At 41.1% G+C, this 22,258-nt stretch overlaps 1 protein-coding gene across 1 annotated transcript in view; it reads right to left on the reverse strand.

The window, feature by feature from the left end:
• Positions 1-3,945: 3,945 nt before the first annotated feature.
• Positions 3,946-22,258, reverse strand: part of LMAN2L (lectin, mannose binding 2 like) — a 47,371-nt gene continuing 29,058 nt past the window's right edge. Inside the window, exons 5-8 of the mRNA XM_082252787.1 lie at positions 10,334-10,495; positions 7,629-7,743; positions 4,430-4,549; positions 3,946-4,326 (exon numbers count right to left, since the gene is read on the reverse strand). Of these exons, the coding sequence (XP_082108913.1) occupies positions 4,184-4,326; positions 4,430-4,549; positions 7,629-7,743; positions 10,334-10,495 (540 nt within the window). The 3' untranslated portion in view covers positions 3,946-4,183. The remainder of the gene's footprint in view (positions 4,327-4,429; positions 4,550-7,628; positions 7,744-10,333; positions 10,496-22,258) is intronic.

The following is a 22,258-nucleotide window of genomic DNA, read 5'->3' on the forward strand; positions in this document are numbered from 1 at the left end:
ATGTGAACTTGAAATATACATAAATATACATTTGTGTTGTGAGAATGTGGTGTATGTAATCACATCTCAATGTTTGCATGAAACTCTTTTCACATGTAATAATAAAAAAAAAAAAAAAAAAAAACTGTTCTTGCAAAGAAACAAATGCCAGCAGTAGGTACTATTGCCAGAAGATGGTTTATTGAAACACACAGGCAGATTTGAGATGTAGGCAGCAAAAGACACATTCACAGCTTAAAGTTCAGTGCTACGCCCGGATAGATATTTTCCCTGAGCCAGAAATGGACGCGAACAAGTATGCAAGGTTGGTTTCTGTGTGTACGATGCACAAACCCAGGAGGCACAGTTCATAAGGGTAGTAGAAAAGCCCAGCTACACAGCCTTGTAGGTTTGTGAATCCCCCCAACCTGCAGCAAAGTGGTATGCACCCATATGTAACAACAATTCAACAAATAATTGAAGCATTTTTTTCCAAACATAAATCTCCCTTTGTTGTATAGTAATGTATTGGCATAAGACAATGACATGGTATTGTAGAAATACAGAACAAGTATTTTAACAAATAGGCAAAAGGAAGCACACATTAAAAAACACAAAAATGATAAAACAATGAGCTGGATGGAGCACTAACCGGTCTTTGGGGATGCATTCCTACTATAAAGAATTTCCCCTACTGCATTCTTTGGTAGAATTCAAGCCAGGTGACTAGAGTCAAGAGACCTTGTGTGTAGGAAAAAGCTATAAAAGAAAAAACCCGCTGCTACACCAGCTATTACAGACATTACTGTAGTAGTATGGAGACACATTTTATACTCAGGCTGCATAGTGTCACAGTACTTTAACAGCTGCTATTCATCACTGTTCTAACAACCAGAAAATAGTTTGTCTCAGAATTCTGTAAATCTAGAGATTAGTTAAGTGAAATGCCTTAACAGTTTTGCTGTAATCCTGGTTTCTCAGCCAGGCCCTTGCACTACATAGTGGTTGGTAGAGCTGCAAGGAGATTGTATAATTTGATTGTAATACATGTGGTGCACTTTATAAATGATGGCTTTGTACCAGTATCCCACTGTTCTGGGACTCCATACTGATGTGCTCCCTAAATAGATAAATAAGTAGCCCAATTATTAATGTGGTCATAGCCCAAAAAAGTATTGACACATACTGTGCTGCTTGTTATTATTGCATGAGAAATTATATTTCACAAGTCATACTAAAACACAAATTTAAAGCCTTTACACACATTAGTTTAAGGAAGTGCAGGTGTATTTCTCCACAGCCTCAGTGCCTTCCTGCCACTTTCTTATACCTAGCAGCATTTTTTTGTTACTGTGCCAGCATTCAGAGTAGACATACTGGTTAAGGCCTCAGTCACAAGGACGTACCAATCTCTACGAAGGGCATGTATCAGACCTGATGGGATGTACCCCCCCCCCCCCCCCCAAAACCATTGCCACGATGCTTTGCATCACAAAATAAGCCCCCAATCCAGTTCGGCAGATGGTACCACCCACTAAACAGGACCTATTTAACTGAATAGGGCCGCACTGCAACTGCCACAGTTGTGTGGTATTTTAGGGGTGTTGAAGGTGATGCAGCACCTCCTCGTCACCCGTCAACGATCCTTTTAAAACTAATCTGTCACAGTTTGCTCTTGAGAGGGCAATTTATAAACAAGCCTTTAGGCCCTGTTCACACCTAAGCGTTTTCAGCTCGTAAAAAACGCTCATCTCTGAAGTATCAAAAGCCCAACAAGCAAAATTCTATTCATTTCAATGGCCCCAGTTCACATATGGGCGTTTTGTCACCTGAAGCAAAATGCCTGAAGCTCAAAAAAGTACATGAGGTTCTTTTTTGGCAGATTACAAGCATTTGTTAGAGGTCAATGCCTGCCTCCAAACACCTGCAAAAAAAACGCTAAGGTATGAATGGAGCCTTATGCTGAAATCCAGTCAAGCAGATAATTACACAGCTTACATGTGTGGGAACTGTTTTACCTAACAAAATATTCTGCCAGTCTTGTAATTCAAAACACAGCCAGGTATTTGACCTCCAATGCAGCAGATGCACAGCTAGGTCAAAACACCCAAGGCTACTGCCTAACAAGCAAGCAAAAAACATTTTGGAATTTAAATTTACACTGGTTTATTCTATTTTTTTTTTTTAAACTTTTTTGCCTGGAGTTAAGCTCTAAACTAGAAATAGAAAGGCAGATATCTGCCCAGCTACGGCCAACTTAAGAATCCTTACTTCGTGGGTGCTCAACCTGTGGCCCTCCAGCTGTTGTGGAACTACAAGTACCATGAGGCATTGCAAGCCACTGACAGTTACAAGCATGACTCCCAAAGGCTGAGCATGATGGGACATAGTTTTGCAACAGCTGGAGGGCCACAGGTTGAGCACCCATGCCTTGCTTGAATACTGGCCACTAAGGCCCATCTATAAGCAATGGTGGTGCACATCTGGTACTTGTTCTTTTAAGCTTCCCTCTTCTCCAACAAAAGGAGGAAAGGCCAGAACTGCATGGAGATTTTCAGTCAAACTACATTTTAGGGTTCAGTAATGGGTTTCTCAGACTGCCTAAAGGCCCACTCCTGGATAATTCCAAGAAATTCACTACCACATACGGTTATCAGTCACTCCAGGGGGAAAAAAAAAAAAAAAAAAAAAAAAGTGTAAAATAGGATGACGGAGCAGATATATGCAATGGTAACATGCAGCAAGTGAGTATATAGGGAAAAAAAAAAAAAAAAATGTGCTGACAGAGCCAGAGTTTCTCATGCATACCAGGAACAGCTTGAGTCACCTCCAAGCCATATACAGGCACTAAACAGCAATCCATAAAGCAGAACAGGATAATCCTTAAAAATTCTTACATTAGTTGCATCAGCTGTGGAGCCAGCTGACTCTCTTCTAAGACACTAAGAAAAGAAACCCTATAGTGTTTACCCAAAACTGAAACACCAACTTGGGGTGTACTGATCTTTAAAAAAAAACAAAAAAAAAAAAAAACACAATCAATAGTTTTTTTTTTTTTTTATCTCTAAACTTTTAAAACCTTTGATATGTAACTGGATACATTTCTCACAACTGTTTGAAAGCAGAAGTTAATTTGTGCTGGTGTGTTCGTTTACATCCAGAACAGATATCAAAATAATTGCCCAGATCCATATGAATAACCCCACAAGTGGCTTCTACCCCTGCATAAAAGTGAGAAGTCTAAATGGTATATTATGTTGCAGTTTTGTAGGGTCCGATAGCAGCTCCCAGCTGATAAATATATAACATATGCAGATAAACAAGGTGTAGACTAAACCATTGTCTTTGGATAGTTTCAGCTTTCCTGGACAGCTATTTAAACTATAATAAAAAAAATAAATAAATTCAGGGCATATATAACGTTGCGAAGTTCTAAACGATCCACATTTCATTTATTTTCTAGTTTGCATTTGCAATAATGACCGAGTATCCTGTAAAAGAGGTGGAACTTGCTTCAATGGAAAAGTCTGGTGGTTATAGATGTAGAACAGCAACAAAAGCTCCATTTGGAATGACATGGAGCACAGCAGGCATCTATTCCTACAGATGCTTGGAAAACATCTGTGTGCCATTAATATATAATTTGGGGGGGGGCTCAAACTGGTAATTATATACAAGGAGAGCAAGAATAACACCTACCTAGTGCATTCTTATGATTGTTCTTAGGAGGTCCTGTCACTGCCATACAGTAAAAAGAGCTATTCGGTAGACTAGTTACCAGCCTATCACTTTATTAAAAAGGCAACCCACTGAAAACATATAGATGGGTGTCTAGCAGTCACCAGTACCTACACCATTGACCACTCATATATTCTTATTCATCAATGTCACAAGTATGCAGTAAGGTGACAGGCTGTCTTCTCAGAATGGTCACAAAAATGGCTGAATGGCTGATTAGGCAGTGAGTGACAGGTAGATAAAAAGGTAAAAACTGCATTGATATACAAACTGAGTTCAGTAGCAGCTTATAAAACATAAAACCAGTGTCAAACAAATGAAAAAAAAAATAAATACAGGCAGCACATTTGGCTACGTTGGTTGCCACAAGTTAAAGGATAACAATCTGGCTCATTCACAGAATGACTCTCCTCACAGACTTCTGTCTGTAGGTCCTAGCAGTGCTCTGATTCTCCGTATACCATGCTCAGTAGAAATGCTTGCGACTTCTTTCCTGCCACTTGTTGTATACAATGAGCAAGATGACGCCGGTGAAGACCAGACCGATCAGAGAAAAAAATACAATGAGGAAAATGGCAAAATTGCTCATGGACTCCAAGGATTCATCAACTGAAATGCATAAAAGGAAGATACATAGGTTATTTTAATAAAAAACACAATAAAAAAAAAAGAAAAAAAACTGTAAAAGAAAGCCAGAAAATGTTGTGGTCACCTCCTGGTAGCTTCATGTTGTCCACACTGGGGATAAAAACTTCTTTGTCCATCTTCTCCTCTGCAGGAGTACGCTCCACAGTGATCTGGTACAATTTCAAAGATATGACGTCATGGTTATCTGTGGAAGGAGATTCAATAGATACAAGATATAAAACATGAAAGAAGCAGCAAGACATTATGGTTTGAGACAGGATGTTGCAGAACGGTTTATAAATGTGCAAAATAAGGTTCTCACGCTATCCTGCATAATTGTTCTGTTATCTGCCAAGGTAAAAAGATGGATAACAACCCTCTGACCTAAATTTTTAAAAGCAACAGCAGTTCCAAAATTTCGACCTGAGCGTCTGAGTTTAAATTTACACTTGAGGCACCATCTGTACTGAGTAAATATGTTTCCTAAAATAGGTCTGTGGTAAAATACATCCCAAAAATATGCAGATAGCCAATGATGAACATTTCTTAGTTGCTCGCTTTTGGTCTGTCAATTTAAAAGCGTTCCGAAAAAAAAAACAAAAAAAAAAAAAACAAACAAACACACCTTTTGACACTGATAGAAACCCAATTAGCTAATAACTTTCTGCCTGCTCTACCTTGGCTATCATTGGTCATGGACAGTTCGGCAGGAACTGGCTGACTTTTGGCCTGTGTGTATACCTGTTCATCCGACAGATGCAGGCCTTAGTGAGGGGAGATCGGTGCACTAATTAGTACAGCGAGCACTCTGTGTTGATTTAACCCGCTGTGATGGGGAAAAAAAAAAAAAATGCCTCATGTGTACTAGGCTTTTGACTATTATAGAGATGGAAAGAGGGAGAGGTGTTCTGTAGTTGGAAACCCTGCTTCTTCAAAAGATACAGAAGAGTGTTGTCACTCTAGGACAGAAGTGTATTGCTGCCAGTATCACCAGGTAAAATTAAAAAAGGGTTTGATTCGTGGGTGGGTGGGGTTCATTGGTCATCCAATCCGTTTAAAATTTGCAAAACCTGAATTCTATCAAAGACTATGAGGGCCGAATCTAGATACTAAATTCTGGCCATTTTCAAGGCTAAATAGGCTAGCTACTGTCAAAAAGGGCATGGGGTAATGGGCACTGGCGTGGAGGACATTTATCCGGAAAAAAAAAAAAAAAAGTAATCTAAAGCCCAAAATTTATATATTTTTTTTTTTGTTGATTTGAGCGTAGAGGGATTTAAACACCTATGAGGTTTTTACTACTGTCTGTGTCCCTGGTAAGGGATATACAGGTCCCTCTCAAAAAATTAGCATATTGTGATAAAGTTCATTATTTTCTGTAATGTACTGATAAACATTAGACTTTTATATTTTAGATTCATTACACACAACTGAAGAAGTGCAAGCCTTTTATTGTTTTAATATTGATGATTTTGGCATACAGCTCATGAAAAACCAAAATTCCCATCTCAAAAAATTAGCATATTTCATCCGACCAATAAAAAAAAAAAAAGTGTTTTTAATACAAAAAAAGTCAACCTTCAAATAATTATGTTCAGTTATGCACTCAATACTTGGTCGGGAATCCTTTTGCAGAAATGACTGCTTCAATGCAGCATGGCATGGAGGCAATCAGCCTGTGGCACTGCTGAGGTGTTATGGAGGCCCAGGATGCTTCGATAGCGGCCTTGAGCTCATCCAGAGCGTTGGGTCTTGCGTCTCTCAACTTTCTCTTCACAACATCCCACAGATTCTCTATGGGGTTCAGGTCAGGAGAGTTGGCAGGCCAATTGAGCACAGTAATACCATGGTCAGTAAACCATTTACCAGTGGTTTTGGCACTGAGCAGGTGCCAGGTTGTGCTGAAAAATGAAATCATCTCCATAAAGCTTTTCAGCAGATGGAAGCATGAAGTGCTCCAAAATCTCCTGATAGCTAGCTGCATTGACCCTGCCCTTGATAAAACACAGTGGACCAACACCAGCAGCTGACATGGCACCCCAGACCATCACTGACTGTGGGTACTTGACACTGGACTTGAGGCATTTTGGCATTTCCCTCTCCCCAGTCTTCCTCCAGACTCTGGCACCTTGATTTCCGAATGACATGCAAAATTTGCTTTCATCCGAAAAAAGTACTTTGGACCACTGAGCAACTAGTCCAGTGCTGCTTCTATGTAGCCCAGGTCAGGCGCTTCTGCCGCTGTTTCTGGTTCAAAAGTGGCTTGACCTGGGGAATGCGGCACCTGTAGCCCATTTGCTGCCCACGCCTGTACACGGTGGCTCTAGATGTTTCTACACCAGACTCAGTCCACTGCTTCCGCAGGTCCCCCAAGGTCTGGAATCGGTCCTTCTCCACAATCTTCCTCAGGGTCCGGTCACCTCTTCTTGTTGTGCAGCGTTTTCTGCCACACTTTTTCCTTCCCACAGACTTCCCACTGAGGTGCCTTGATACAGCACTCTGGGAACAGCCTATTCGTTCAGAAATTTCTTTCTGTGTCTTACCCTCTTGCTTGAGGGTGTCAATGATGGCCTTCTGGACAGCAGTCAGGTCGGCAGTCTTACCCATGATTGCGGTTTTGAGTAATGAACAAGGCTGGGAGTTTTTAAAGGCCTCAGGAATCTTTTGCAGGTGTTTAGAGTTAATTAGTTGATTCAGATGATTAGGTTAATAGCTTGTTTAGAGAACCTTTTCATGATATGCTAATTTTTTGAGATAGGAATTTTGGTTTTTCATGAGCTGTATGCCAAAATCATCAATATTAAAACAATAAAAAGGCTTGCACTGCTTCAGTTGTGTGTAATGAATCTAAAATATATGAAAGTCTAATGTTTATCAGTACATTACAGAAAAAAATGAACTTTATCACAATATGCTAATTTTTTGAGAGGGACCTGTACACCCTCTCCATTTGTCCTGTTTATTGTATTCACCATAAGTAAAAGGAAGGGAAAAAAAAAAAAAGAAACCCCCAAAATTTTGGGTTTTCCCTTAACAGTAATAGAGGGAAAATCTTCTAATGCAGACATTAGTTTCAGTGCCACTAGTGACAACCAGGCATACCCTCACTTGGGAGTTCCACTCATTTTCTGTTTTGGCTATGGGACAGGAAAAAAACAACATTAAAAAGGCTACTGTTCTGCTTTAAGCATAGGATACAAAGGCCTTACTTTTAAAACCTTTAAAATACACATGGGTCACTGTTGCCCGTAAAGTTATTTAAGTTTATTAAGTGCACACTGTACCTGAAAGATCCCCAGTAACTGCAGAAGAGCCAAAGTAATATCCACGGGGCAAGCGTACGCCAGGTACATCCAAGCAATCTCTCCATTCTTGTTTTCCATCAATATCTAGCATGATCTGTAAGTGAGGTGCACAGCAGAGAGTGGAGGGGCTTAGTGAAATGAAGGAGGCAGGTAATGAAAAAGAATCTTAAGAATTTAGCTAGACTGATGTACTGTACTGTCACATCTGCAGATAAGCCATTCCTTTCTGCAGTTTAATTAAAAAGACTTCTCCATAGTCCCACTAGCACAACAACTCCAAGCAAAAAGTAACTTCAAACTAAAAACATACAACCAGAGATAAATCAGCTTTTCATGAAGATTTTCAGTCGGTGCACTGTCTTTTCTAAATGAGTGAGTTTCATAGTTGAGGTGTATAGGTGTATGAGTATACCAACAGCTAGGCCTATAATAAGGCTTCATGCAAGTACAGTAAATATCTCCTAAATGTGCACCATTTAGGAGATATCTTTAGTAGCAAGCTGTGATGTCACCGGCGCAAGCATTCCCAATGGACAGTATGCGATCCATTAAGAAATGTGGGGCGGCCATGACACCCGCGCACATGCACAAGAGTGACATCATCATGGCTCAGCCACTCAAACGCCCGTGAACCAGGAGGGAAGATCAGGTGATGATAAAAACCCTGTCGGCAGGGACATCGTGCCACTGGAGGGCTTTGTTTTAGTCAAAGTCTATCACAATCTGCTTAAATGTGATGCTTACCAGCACATTATGACATTATCCTGCAGGGGCCCAATTTTTTAATTATTTTTTTTGCGGATTACTACTGCTTAAACACAGCAAACTCTTCAGAAGACAAACATGAGAGATACAGATATAGCAGCGCTTATCTGTAATTCAAAACACAAAAACTACAGACACAAGTTTTTAAATCTGAAAATTTAAACCTTTTTTTTTTTTTTTTTTTTTTTACAGCCAAGACACCTTTCCATAATTAGAGCAGTAGGTTTTAAAATATATTAAACTACAGTAAGTTTAGACACCTTTTTCCTCATACAAGCCCCCCAAACCAATAAAATCTTCAATTTTTTACAGAATGACTGGAGGATAACTGGTAATGTAGCCGCTGTACACAGCGGCATTTATACTTTTAGGGAGCCTGGTATTGAATGCATTTATATCTACTATACTTGGGATCAGCAACCAGTTGATGGGTAGATCACATCTCTTCCTTGATGACCCCTTGACTATTCCTCCCGCATATGCAGGGCAGTGCAGGGAAGGAACAACTTCGTATGCTGTGCCACTGACAAGCAGAAAGGGAACTTGGACGGGAGGGTTGGCATTTACTGGAACCAATCCCCTGTAGTTTCCCCCTGCAGCTGAAAGCCTGCTTTTCTCCCTCCCGCTGTCTTTCAGTTGGGAGTATTACAGAGGATCGATTCGGTTAACAGGGGGCTATTGAAAATAAATGAATAAAATAAAAAACTACTGGCAACAAACTCCTGCCCTACTGACTTACATGGTCTACTTTTAGGGTAGGTGAAGGTTATATATTTCTACAGTGACATTTGTTTTATTCTATTTATTTTTCCTTACTATTGTAGTTAATTTCCTACCACACTCCAGTGATCTTTTATCTCTTTCATACTGTTCAGGTAGATCCTCACCTCTTAAAAGGTTGCCTACCCCTGTACTATACACTAATGAAACAGGCCTCCTAACATGGATATTTCCTAAATTTGTACATGCTAGTGAGTTAAATCAGCTGACAATATTCTAAAATGGTTATATATCTGTGCCGGTTGTATCTGTTTTATTTTATTTTATCATTTATTTCAGGTACTTGTATAGCGCTGTCAATTTACGCAGGGCTTTACATATACATTGCACATTCACATCAGTCCCTGCCCTCAAGGAGCGTACAATCTAAGGTCCCCAACTCACATTCATACATACATAGTAGGGCCAATTTTATATAGGATCCAATTAACCTACCAGCATGTCTATGGAGTGTGGGAGGAAACCAGAGTACCCGAAGGAAACCCACGCAGGCACAGGGAGAACATGCAAACTCCAGGCAGGTAGTGTCCTGGTTGGGATTCGAGCCAGCGACCCTCTTGCTGCTGAGGTGAAAGTGCCAACCACTACACCACTGGTTTTTACTTCCCTTGTGGATTTACTAAATATTATGTAAAATCGAAAAAGGACATACTGGAACATGCAAAGGTGGGTCAGAAGACCCAACTTCCCAGGTGTCGGAAATTATGAGTGAGGTTTTGCAGACTCCTCTAACAAAGCTAAGCATCACTTTGGTGAGCTGTTCAACAGGAAAGTATATATACAGAAAATGGCTGTATTATGTGTTATTAATGCTTGTTCCAAGAGGATTGAAATTCTGAAGCGAGTCTGTGGTAGAACAGGCAATACTGACTTTATGTATGCCTGGAAAATACACAGAGTTTCCAAGCCATAACATGTCACCCCATTGCCACCTTTTTACCCCAATTAATGGCTATACATACAAAGAACAGAATTTAAAAATGAAGTGGACAGGGAAAAGAAACGAAAAAAGGACGGGAGGGGACCATGATAAGTAAGATAGAAAACCAGAGAAGTGGCACAGATCAATAAAAAAAACAAAGACCGAAAAAAAAAAAAAAAAAAAAAACACCTTTCCTCAGAGACTGTAAAATTCTTACCGTGAGTCTGCGTTTCACGTAACGGATGACCAGAAAAGTGTCATGGTTGAGATTCCGCACCATGGCTGTGCAACCTCCAAGTTCAGTAGGACGGCCATCTCTGCTGTGATCATATACCAGTGATCCATTGCTCACCATTGCAGAAACATAGGGAAACACACGCTGTCAGGAGACAAAGTTTGCATTAGGAGGAGCGAATGTAAGCCTGTTTAAATACATTGGGTATAGAAAAGATCACCCCCTTTCAAATAAATCAATTTTTTTTAATTTTCAGCCTGAAATGAAGACAGACACAGTTTTTGTTTTATCCAGCTGTATCTGTGCAACTTATAGCATTCAATTCAAAGATAGGAACACCAACATGTTTGCTAATCCCCTTCTCAGTGCAGACAAAGGCATTGGACTTTCAGCTGTGATGTGCTGTACTCGTTTTGATTAGGTCAGCATGAAAAAGGAGCTTTCCTGGAGCATTTTAGTCCCTGATAGTGCAACTTAAGCAAGCAAACAATCAACTATGGTTGGCAAGGCATTGCCAAAAGATCTCCAGGATAAAGTGGTGGACAGAAAAAGTCAAGAGATGAATACAAAAAAAAAAAAAAATTCAAAGGCTTTATCAATGCCTAGAAGCACAGTGAAGTCTTATTAAAAAGCAGAGTTCCAGACATGTTTTGTTTATTAAAAGTCAGCAGCTACAAAAAGTGTAGCTGCTGACCTTTAAAACAGCCACTTAGCTGTCCCACGATCCAGCGGTGTACTCACCCCAGCCCTGTTCTCCCCCTATGTCCTCCCTCGGTGGGGCCAGCATCTCTACTGTGGGCACTTGCGGCTTCACAGCCAGGTGCCCAATGTACATGCATGAACGGTCCCAGAAGACTTTGGGAACGAGAACTTCCGATCACATAAGGCAACCGGAACAGAAGTGGGAGCAGGTACCTGTCAAAATCGGGTACCTCCCCCCCTCCTCCCCAAAAGCACAGTTTCACATACAGGAGCCGGGGAGGAGGCCTTAAAGCGAAAAATTCCACTTTAAAAAGTGGAAGGTATTTGATACAATACAGACACTCCCTGGATCAGGATGTCACTCCAAACTGGTTGAAAGAGCCAGAAGGAAACTGGTCAGAGAGGCTACCAAGAGGCCTACAGCAACTCTGAAGCAATTGCAGGAATTTGTGACAAAGAGTGGTCATTGTGTGCATGTGGCAATATCACAAATTCTTCACAAATGTGGCTTGTATGGGAGGGTTGCATGAAAAAAAGCCACTCCTCAAGAAAGACCACATGCAGTCTGCCAAAAACGCACCTTGAAAATTCTGAGGCCACATGGAAAAAGGTGTTATGGTCAGATGAGACTAAAGGCCCGTACACACGTACCGATCGTCGGCATACAAACGTCGGTGGACGAAGGATCTGCCGATTGTACGCGTGTTAGTATGGTGCCTCCGACAGATGTCTGCGCACAATCCGCGGACAAAAGTCTTTCGTGCAAACATGAAAATATTTGTATGCCGACACCAGAACGGACGATTGTTCGCCTGTCAGTACACAATTCGGCCGACAGACCGCAGATTTGCAAGACTGGGCATGCTCAGAAAATAGAAAACACAGGGAAAGTTAACCATTACATGACATCACTTCTGCAGTCGGCGGACAAAATTCTTGTGCTGTCCTTGTGCTGTCTTTGCACTTTTCAGCAGACACCGACATCCCGGGGAGAAAAGAGGAACATTTGTAAGCCGACCATCGGTACGTGTGTACGGGGCTTAATAGTGAATTATTTGGCCTCAGCACCAAAGGATGTCTGTCGGAAATCCAGTACAGCTCACTATCCAACTAACCCCATTACTACAGTAAAAGATGGAGGTGGCAATATCCAGTTGTGGGGGGTGTTTCTCTGCAGCAGGGACTTGTCAGGATAGAAGGAAAAATTGATTGGGCAAAATGTAAATTCTTGAGGAAAATCTGCCAGAAAGCGGTCAATGGGAAGAAGGGTTTACCTTCCAACATGACAATGACCCAAAGCACACAGCAAAAGTGATCACACAGTGGTTGAAGGAGAAAAAAGGTCAATGTTCCTGCATGGCCTAGTCAGAGCCCAGATTTTAACTCCATTGAAAATCTGTGGAACGGTCACCATCAAATTGAACTGAACGTGTGCAGTTCTGCAAGGAAGAGTGGGCAAATATTGCAGTCTAGATGTGCAAAGTTAGTAGAGACATAGCCCAACAGACTAAAGGCTGCAATTAAAGAAAAAGGTTGTTCAACAAAATACTGACACAATGGGGTGATCCTTTTTTCCAACAGGGATTCTGTTTTTGATTTTTTTCTGACATGTTTGTGTTACATCTTTCATTTGGATGTTATAAGTTGAAAATATAAAGTAAATAACCGCGCTAAGCCAAAGAAAAAGCAGCAGCTGTAGTGGGAGTCACTAAAAAGAAGATGTAAAGGGAGAGCTGCGCTAAATTGATGGAAAACCAGAGTCACCCAGTATGAACAAAATAAGGTAAACCCACAATAACAGATGGTGCTATGTCAAATAAATTCTCCTGCAACACAGACACATGTATGTCACAAATTGTCAGCAGGCATAAATACAGATGTGAGAAATAGTCCATCAAAAGAGTCCATAAGGTTGGATAGGTGTCCAGTGAAAAGGGTGAAACCACACACTACTTTCAACGTGTCTAATTCCACAGGTGCCACATGCAAAGAGCTCAAGATCTGCTTACCAGAGCTCATAGGATTATGAGCATAACACACATGTCCACAAATGGGCCAACCAAAATCGACCATGTGTAGCGTAATACCACTATTCTTGGGCGGATGACCTCGAGCTGAAATAGGAGCCTCTCGGTGTTCCACGTTCCAAAAAAAAGAAGGGTACGATAGCGTAGTACGTCCACACAAGTTTATTAAACATAGGTTAAAAGAAACACTTACATTGTAAAAAAGAACAAGCGCTTGTAATAGTCTAATGCCGCCCGACTTCCGGGTCGCGTCGTGGTGACGTCAGCACGCCTTCCCTACGCCGTTTCGTGACACCTCACGTCTTCCAGGGGATGCGGGCGGCGCGCTGACGCACCACTTAAATAACAAACAACAGACCACCTCCTCCGCTGTCACACGGGACGGAAGCCGCCATCTTAACTAATGGAATGCCACTACCCAAGAGGTTTAACACCAAGGCAGGCAAAAAAAACCCATAATCTCAAAAACAAAGCCACCGGAAGGGGCTAGGTCCGTATCGATATGCCATTTTAGACAGAAAGCTACATTGCAAAACAAACATCGTGTTGGTCCAAAAGCCCCCATGATGCTGCAATCAATTATACTGACAAACGATATGCAGTTAGCCTCAATATCATAAAACCTTCACAAATGGGCAAACGCCCAATCTGCCATACTAAATGCTGGCAAAGTGGAAAAGGGAACCTGATCCATATAGCATAATGACAATAATATGAATAGATACTAGTATTTAAATAAGTCTACCGGGGCAGACAAAAAAGTAATTTGGGCAAAAGTAAGGATAGATTAGATCGTAATCTCTATATTACTAGATACTGTCCAGGCCCTTCTAAAATATATAAAAAATAATCAAAGTTCACCTATGTGACATTACATGAAATGTCCACATAATGGAAATGTTAAAAAAGGGGGCCAATCTTTATCCCAAATCCATACAGCATAAACGCAGCATCATGAAAACCCATGGACACTACCCGATGCTTGTTGATAAATACATGTAAATTACATAAATACATATAACAGCATTTTAAATATGTCAAGCATAGCCAAATAAATACACACTTTACGTGCGAACAAATGAAGGCAACCCCAAGTAAAAGGATCTGGAAGATTTTTAAATAAATAAGAAGATCCAAGCAGCGAAAATAAAAGGTGAATAAATAAAAATTTTAATAAATAAAAAATTCCTTTTACAAGGAAGCATAATCCAAGGGACAAAAGGGGTTGAGAAGGATCAGATGAGTACATAGACCTCAAGAATTATCTATGAATGCGTTCACATCCGTATCAATATTCAAACCAAACGGAGTGAACGTCTTCATCTTGTAGATCCAGGTCATCTCAAGTTTGGACAATCCCCTGACGAAGGGCAGTATATGCGGCTCAAACGCAATTGTACCCGTCACGAGGACTTTGTATGTCAAGCACAGGTCCTTACTGACCGTTTTTTGGACAAGGGTTATGAGGAATCTTTTCTCACTGGGACCCTCAATACAGTGGAGGCTATGGATAGATCTGCCATGTTAACTGGCTCTACTAGATCAGCTATCACACAGCCTGCTTACACTGCTCCCTTTGTGACCACCTATTCCACTCAATATAGAAAGATAAAAAACATCATAGAACGACACTGGCACATCCTAAAAAATGACCGGACCTTGAGAGAGGTTTTACCCACGAAACCCAGGGTCATCTTTAGGGGTGCCACTACTTTGCGTGACAAATTGGCACCGAACGTTCTTGATGCACCTGGGCCTAAGCCTACTTTCTTTGATCAACTCAAGGGTTACTATAAGTGTAACCGTTGTCAAACTTGCTATTATAATGCATGCAAACAGAGAAATACCAGGGATATTCGCTCTACTAGCTTGGGTGTCAGCTTCCCTATCAAGCCCTGTATTTCTTGTACTTCAACAGGGATTGTGTACTTGTTGCAGTGCCCGTGTGGCCTGCAATATATTGGCAGGACCAAACATGCCTTTCAAGTGCGCTGCAACGAGCACATTGCTAACATCAAGAAGGGCTTCAGGAAACACTCTGTTTCCAATCATTATAGGATCAAGCATAACAAGGACCCTCGAGGTACTATCTTTCTCGGGATCGATAAATTTTCTCCACATTGGAGAGGGGAACCCTTCGTCAGGGGATTGTCCAAACTTGAGATGACCTGGATCTACAAGATGAAGACGTTCACTCCGTTTGGTTTGAATATTGATACGGATGTGAACGCATTCATAGATAATTCTTGAGGTCTATGTACTCATCTGATCCTTCTCAACCCCTTTTGTCCCTTGGATTATGCTTCCTTGTAAAAGGAATTTTTTATTTATTAAAATTTTTATTTATTCACCTTTTATTTTCGCTGCTTGGATCTTCTTATTTATTTAAAAATCTTCCAGATCCTTTTACTTGGGGTTGCCTTCATTTGTTCGCACGTAAAGTGTGTATTTATTTGGCTATGCTTGACATATTTAAAATGCTGTTATATGTATTTATGTAATTTACATGTATTTATCAACAAGCATCGGGTAGTGTCCATGGGTTTTCATGATGCTGCGTTTATGCTGTATGGATTTGGGATAAAGATTGGCCCCCTTTTTTAACATTTCCATTATGTGGACATTTCATGTAATGTCACATAGGTGAACTTTGATTATTTTTTATATATTTTAGAAGGGCCTGGACAGTATCTAGTAATATAGAGATTACGATCTAATCTATCCTTACTTTTGCCCAAATTACTTTTTTGTCTGCCCCGGTAGACTTATTTAAATACTAGTATCTATTCATATTATTGTCATTATGCTATATGGATCAGGTTCCCTTTTCCACTTTGCCAGCATTTAGTATGGCAGATTGGGCGTTTGCCCATTTGTGAAGGTTTTATGATATTGAGGCTAACTGCATATCGTTTGTCAGTATAATTGATTGCAGCATCATGGGGGCTTTTGGACCAACACGATGTTTGTTTTGCAATGTAGCTTTCTGTCTAAAATGGCATATCGATACGGACCTAGCCCCTTCCGGTGGCTTTGTTTTTGAGATTATGGGTTTTTTTTGCCTGCCTTGGTGTTAAACCTCTTGGGTAGTGGCATTCCATTAGTTAAGATGGCGGCTTCCGTCCCGTGTGACAGCGGAGGAGGTGGTCTGTTGTTTGTTATTTAAGTGGTGCGTCAGCGCGCCGCCCGCATCCCCTGGAAGACGTGAGGTGTCACGAAACGGCGTAGGGAAGGCGTGCTGACGTCACCACGACGCGACCCGGAAGTCGGGCGGCATTAGACTATTACAAGCGCTTGTTCTTTTTTACAATGTAAGTGTTTCTTTTAACCTATGTTTAATAAACTTGTGTGGACGTACTACGCTATCGTACCCTTCTTTTTTTTGGAACGTGGAACACCGAGAGGCTCCTATTTCAGCTCGAGGTCATCCGCCCAAGAATAGTGGTATTACGCTACACATGGTCGATTTTGGTTGGCCCATTTGTGGACATGTGTGTTATGCTCATAATCCTATGAGCTCTGGTAAGCAGATCTTGAGCTCTTTGCATGTGGCACCTGTGGAATTAGACACGTTGAAAGTAGTGTGTGGTTTCACCCTTTTCACTGGACACCTATCCAACCTTATGGACTCTTTTGATGGACTATTTCTCACATCTGTATTTATGCCTGCTGACAATTTGTGACATACATGTGTCTGTGTTGCAGGAGAATTTATTTGACATAGCACCATCTGTTATTGTGGGTTTACCTTATTTTGTTCATACTGGGTGACTCTGGTTTTCCATCAATTTAGCGCAGCTCTCCCTTTACATGTTATAAGTTGCACTGAGTGAATACAGCTGGCTAAAACAAAAACTGCATCTCTTCATTTCAGGCTGCTGCAGCAACAAAATGGGATTTTAAAAGGGGGGGGGGGGGGTGTGATTCTTTTCTATACCCACTGTATGTTAAAGTCAATAATTTCCATAAGGAATACAAACTTTTTCACATGACTATGCACCGTGGAATGATCTAGTACCTGCAATGCAGTGAAAGCAATCCACAAAACTCCCTGGACTGTCATGTACCAGCTCATGCCACCATAGTACTGCTATTGGAGCAGCAATATGTTATTTTCAAACAGTAATACATTTCCCAGCTGCATAAATTCATGGTTTCAATTTAGGCAACCTGAAAAAAGCACTTTCCCTTCCAGTACGAGTGTATGGTATTGAAGCAGAGCCCAGAAAAAAGCAAAATGTACAGAGGGGACAACCTTAAAATAAAGCCATGGTTCCAAGGAGTTCAATTTCTACTGCTTTCTTTAGAATTACTGAAAAAACATACTGTATTCATTCCTTTGCTCTGAATCATACAGACATTTTTGTATTGCAGACCAGGATAATTGGCACCAGATAGAGCAAAGGGATGCAGTTTTACAAAAGATGGTTTTCTGCGATGCCAAGGAGGGGAGGGGCTGGACCAATGAGCTTCCCAAGATGCATCTGGATAGCAGAAGGCTCATGGGTTTGTTGTGAGGACCCGATTAGATTTCATCTGATTGTACAATCTATTGCATTTTTAAATAGGTTCTGGGGCCTCCCATTAACTGTGCTTTGTTTAAATTTAGACTCGCTTTAAGCAAAAGGAGAAAAAGGTTTCCCCGATACACTGATCAGCCATAACTTTCACCCACACAATATTGGAGTGGGCCCTCCACTTCTGCAGCCAAAACAGTCCTGACCTGTTGTAGCATGGACAGACTTCTGAAGGTATGCTGTGATATCCAGCACCAAGCCGTCAATAGCAGATTCTTTAGGGTTCAAGGTGGGGCCTCCATAAATTGGACTTGTTTTTCCAGCACATCCCTCAGATGCCTGATTGGACAGAGATCTGGAGATTTTTAAGGCAAAATCAACACCTCAAACTCATTGTGGTGTTCCTCAAACCAGTCTTGAACCATTTTTGCAGTTTCACAGGGCACATTATTCTGCTGAAAGAGGCCACCGCCATCAAGGAATCCCATTTCCATAAAGGGGTGTACTTAGTCAGCAACAATGTTTACGTAGGTGGTACATGTCAAAAGTAACATCCACAATAACAGCAGGACTCAAGATTTCCTAGCAGAACATTGCCTAAGGCTCCGTTCACATCTAGGCATTTTTGGGCGATTTTCCGCTCTAAGCCTTAGCTCTAAAAACGCCCAACAAGACAAATCCCATTCATTTTATTGGCCCCTGTTCACATCTGATCGTTCTGTCGCCTTAAGCCAAATGCCCGTCTGTCAAAAAAGTACATGAGCTTCTTTTTTTGGCAGATTATGGAGGTTTTTATTTTTTATTGGTCACTTGCCAACCTAAAAACGCCTGTAAAACACCAGAAAAAACACCTGTAAAAATAGCAATGCCTAGATGTGAACATAGCCTAAAAAAAAAAAAAAAAAAAAAAAAAAAAAAAAAAATCACACTGCCTCTACTGTCTTGCTTTCTTCCCATACTTCATCCTGGTGCCATCTCTTCCCCAGGTAAGTGATGCACCCCAGCCATCCAAATGATGTTAAAAAACATGATTCACCAGGCCACCTTCTTCCACGGCTTTGTGGTCCAGTTTTGATGCCCACATGCCCATTGTAGGTGCTTTTGGCTATGGAAACGGGTTAGTAGTAGTTTAAGGGTGGAGGGTTCGGAAAAATTTATTTTTTCTGTGCATTACTGCAACCCATGGTGCCTCACGGTTTTTTTTTTTTTTACATTTTAAATGCCACTATAAATGGACCTATGACAATGGTATACTGGGATAAAAAAAAAAAAAAAAAAGAACCAGGAGGTGCATTAAAGTGATTGTGAACCTCATGAAAAATGAACAAAGCATATATCTCTATAATGTGTACTTGTCTCAATCTCAAGAGCACCAAGTGTAATTTCTGTCTGCTGCTTTGTTCCTCTGCTATCAGCATGAATCACTTCTGACAAGTTTACCTGACACCAAGAGAAAAATGGTGACAGGAGAGGGAGCTCCAGCTGATTGACAGCCTCAGCTCTGTTCCTGTGTGAAAGGGGGGAGTGGTGTCCCTTCCCTCCAATCACCTTTCAGAGCTCACCTCACTGAGCTCTGCAGGGTGTAAACTTCAACTCTCTGCCCTCTGTTTTCTGACAGCTCAGACAAGCTTTAGGCTCCTTTCACACCATAGCATTCCGGATCATGGGCGGAATCTGCTCGTGATCACAAATCGCCGCAAATCACAGGACGCGCTTGCGATTCCCGGTAATTCCAATGGCACCCCAAACGCGGCGTGATTTTGCTACGATTGTCGCCCAATGAAATGCTGTAAAATAGCGCAAAAAACGGAATCACGATTTGCGGCGATTCGGGATTGCGGGAAGATTCATGGCGATTCCACCTGCGATCCGGAACTCCATGGTCTAAAAAAAGAGCCTTATAAAATTCTGGACCTTGAACAGCTGGAGAGAAGAGAATACTGCAGATAAACAGGGACAACTTAGGTAGGAGGATTTGTATAATCTCTGTATCACCTGAGGCTAGTCACTTCACTGGGGATTTGTAAGGGTTTACAATTACTTTAAAAAGGTCCATTGTGGTTTGTTGGCAGCCCATTCATTCTAAACAGGCTTACTGCAATGCAGGGTAATGTGCATTTGGTGATGTACCACAAACGTCTGCACATAAAATTATTCATGCCCACTGATGTCATGGCCTAGTTCTTTACAGATCACACTAATCTGAATATTGGCATGTCCAAAAAAATAACTATTTTTAGGCAGGGTAGTTCAAATTTCATACAGCAATGTTAGAAAAGCCAAGTAAAACAAGTCTGAGGCAGCTTTTCCAACTCAATTCCACAACGACCAAGTGGTTAGCTACAAAATCCTCTGCTATTATCTTTACTACGATTTAAAAAAAAAAAAAAAAAAAAAAATTTATATTTATTATATATTTATATATATATATATATATATATATATATATATATATATATATATATATATATATATATATATATATATATATATATATATATATATATATATATATATATATATATATATAAAAATAACTTATCGTTAGTTCACTGGTAACGGCTTTTCTCTTCAATCCTTCCAGGACGGCCTACATTTGGGGAGATTGTGGCTCCGCCTCACAGGAAACAAAACTAATTTGCAGCTGTTTAAAAGGGTCCCACCCATCCTTAGCTCCAGTAAATAGGAAAGTAGTTTCCAACCGAACTTTAAGGAATATAGTCAATCAAACAGCTACATATAAATACATATACATTTATATATACATATTCTTTTAGAACTCACCACCACATAGGGCGGGAAGTAGGCCGGCCGTCCTGGAAGGATTGAAGAGAAAAGCCGTTACCGGTGAACTAACGGTAAGTTTTCTCCTTTCATCCTTCCAGGACGGCCTACATTTGGGAGGATAATGAAGGAATCCATACTGGCCTACCTTAGGGCGGGACCACTGCCTGTAAAACCTTTCTGCCAAAGGCAAGGTCTTGTTGCGACAGTACTTCCACACGATAGTGCTTTAGGAAGGTATCTTGACTGGACCAAGTGGCAGCATGGCGGATCTGTTCCCAGGATGCTCCGGCTTTTTCGGCCCAGGAATTTGCCATGCCCCTTGCGGAATGTGCCTTTAGAGTTGTTGGTGTGGGGGTACCGGACACCTTATATGACAAACTAATGGCTTGTTTAATCCACCTAGAGGATTGAGGGTTTTGATGCTTGTAAACCCTTCCTTGGTCCAGAATGCAGAACCAACAAGTGACTAGATCTTCTAAAACTCTTGGTTCTTTCTAGATATGCTAGAAGGCATCTTCTAACATCTAAGCAATGGAATTTTTCTTCTTTTGCACACTTAGGTTTCTCACAAAATGATGGGAGAACCATCTCTTGATTCTTATGAAAAGAATACACTACCTTGGGCAGGTACAGTGGATCTGGTTTAAGAATCACCCTGTCTTGGAGAATTCTCATAAAGGGTTCTTTTATGGATAAGCTTTGCAAATCTCCCACTCTCCTGGCTGTGGTGATTGCTAACAAAAAGGTTAACTTAATAGACAAAATATTTAAACTAATTTTGTTTAAAGGTTCAAACGCTTCACTAGATAATGCCTCTAGTACTAGCGTTAAGTTCCAGGCTGGAACAATAGTTCTGTTAATTGGAGACACCCTTCTCCGAGCCAACAGAAATCTTTTAATTAAAGGTTCTTGGGCTAACCTTTTGTCTAAAAAAACAGAAAGTGCCGCTATCTGTACTTTAAGGGTGTTCACCGCCACCCCCTTATCCACCCCATCCTGTAAAAAATCCAGGATCCTTGGGGTTGAGGCAGAGGAATCCTTCTGACACTGCCAAGTACAAAAAGTTTTCCAGATTTTGGAATACATTTTTCTAGTTACTGGCTTTCTACTAGAAAGGAGGGTCTCAATGACTCTGTCTGAGCATCCTTTTTCTTTTAATATTTGGCGTTCCCTATCCAGATTGTTGATCTGGGGTGAATCAGAGTTCCTTGTAGTGATAGATCTAGTATTTTCCGAGGTACTGTCACTAATAGAGACACCAGGGTTGCAAATCACATCGTTTTTGGCTACCCAGGCGTGACTCGGATGAGGCGTGGTTGCGACCATCCTTGAACTCTTGATATTGGATTCTGTAGTGGAAAGGCATAGGTTAGCTTGAAAGGCCCAGGTATTACTGGGGCCTTCAAGCCCAGCATATCCTTCTGTACTATCAGAAGGGAGAACTGCTCTACTTTTTGGCTCTGCTGCGTGACAAACATGTCCACTTCTGATTGCCAAATTTATTGGACCAGGTGTTAGAGAATTATGGGGTTCAGTTCCCATTCTACCTGTTGGATGAGATGGTAACCGATTCCCAGTAGATCTGCTGGTTTTATCCAAATCCACATATCGTCCAGACACGGGACCAAACTTTGGCCTAGTAGGTACAGAAGACCTACTACCTTGACCCAGATTTTTATAAAGATCCCTGGATTTGCTGCCAAGCAAAAAGGAGAAGCTCTGGGCTGTCCACGTGCAGCCCCCTCTCTCCACAGCTGCGTCTGCCAAATAGGACGCAGCTTTACTAATCATGTTTAAGGAATCTATCAGATCTTGTGATCCTGCCATACTGCGGACACGTTTTAACAGTTCCTTAAGCCAAAAGTCTATATTCC

This window comes from Pelophylax lessonae (assembly GCF_965119305.1).
Source record: "Pelophylax lessonae genome assembly, chromosome: 4".
NCBI classification, from domain to species: Eukaryota; Metazoa; Chordata; class Amphibia; order Anura; family Ranidae; genus Pelophylax; species Pelophylax lessonae.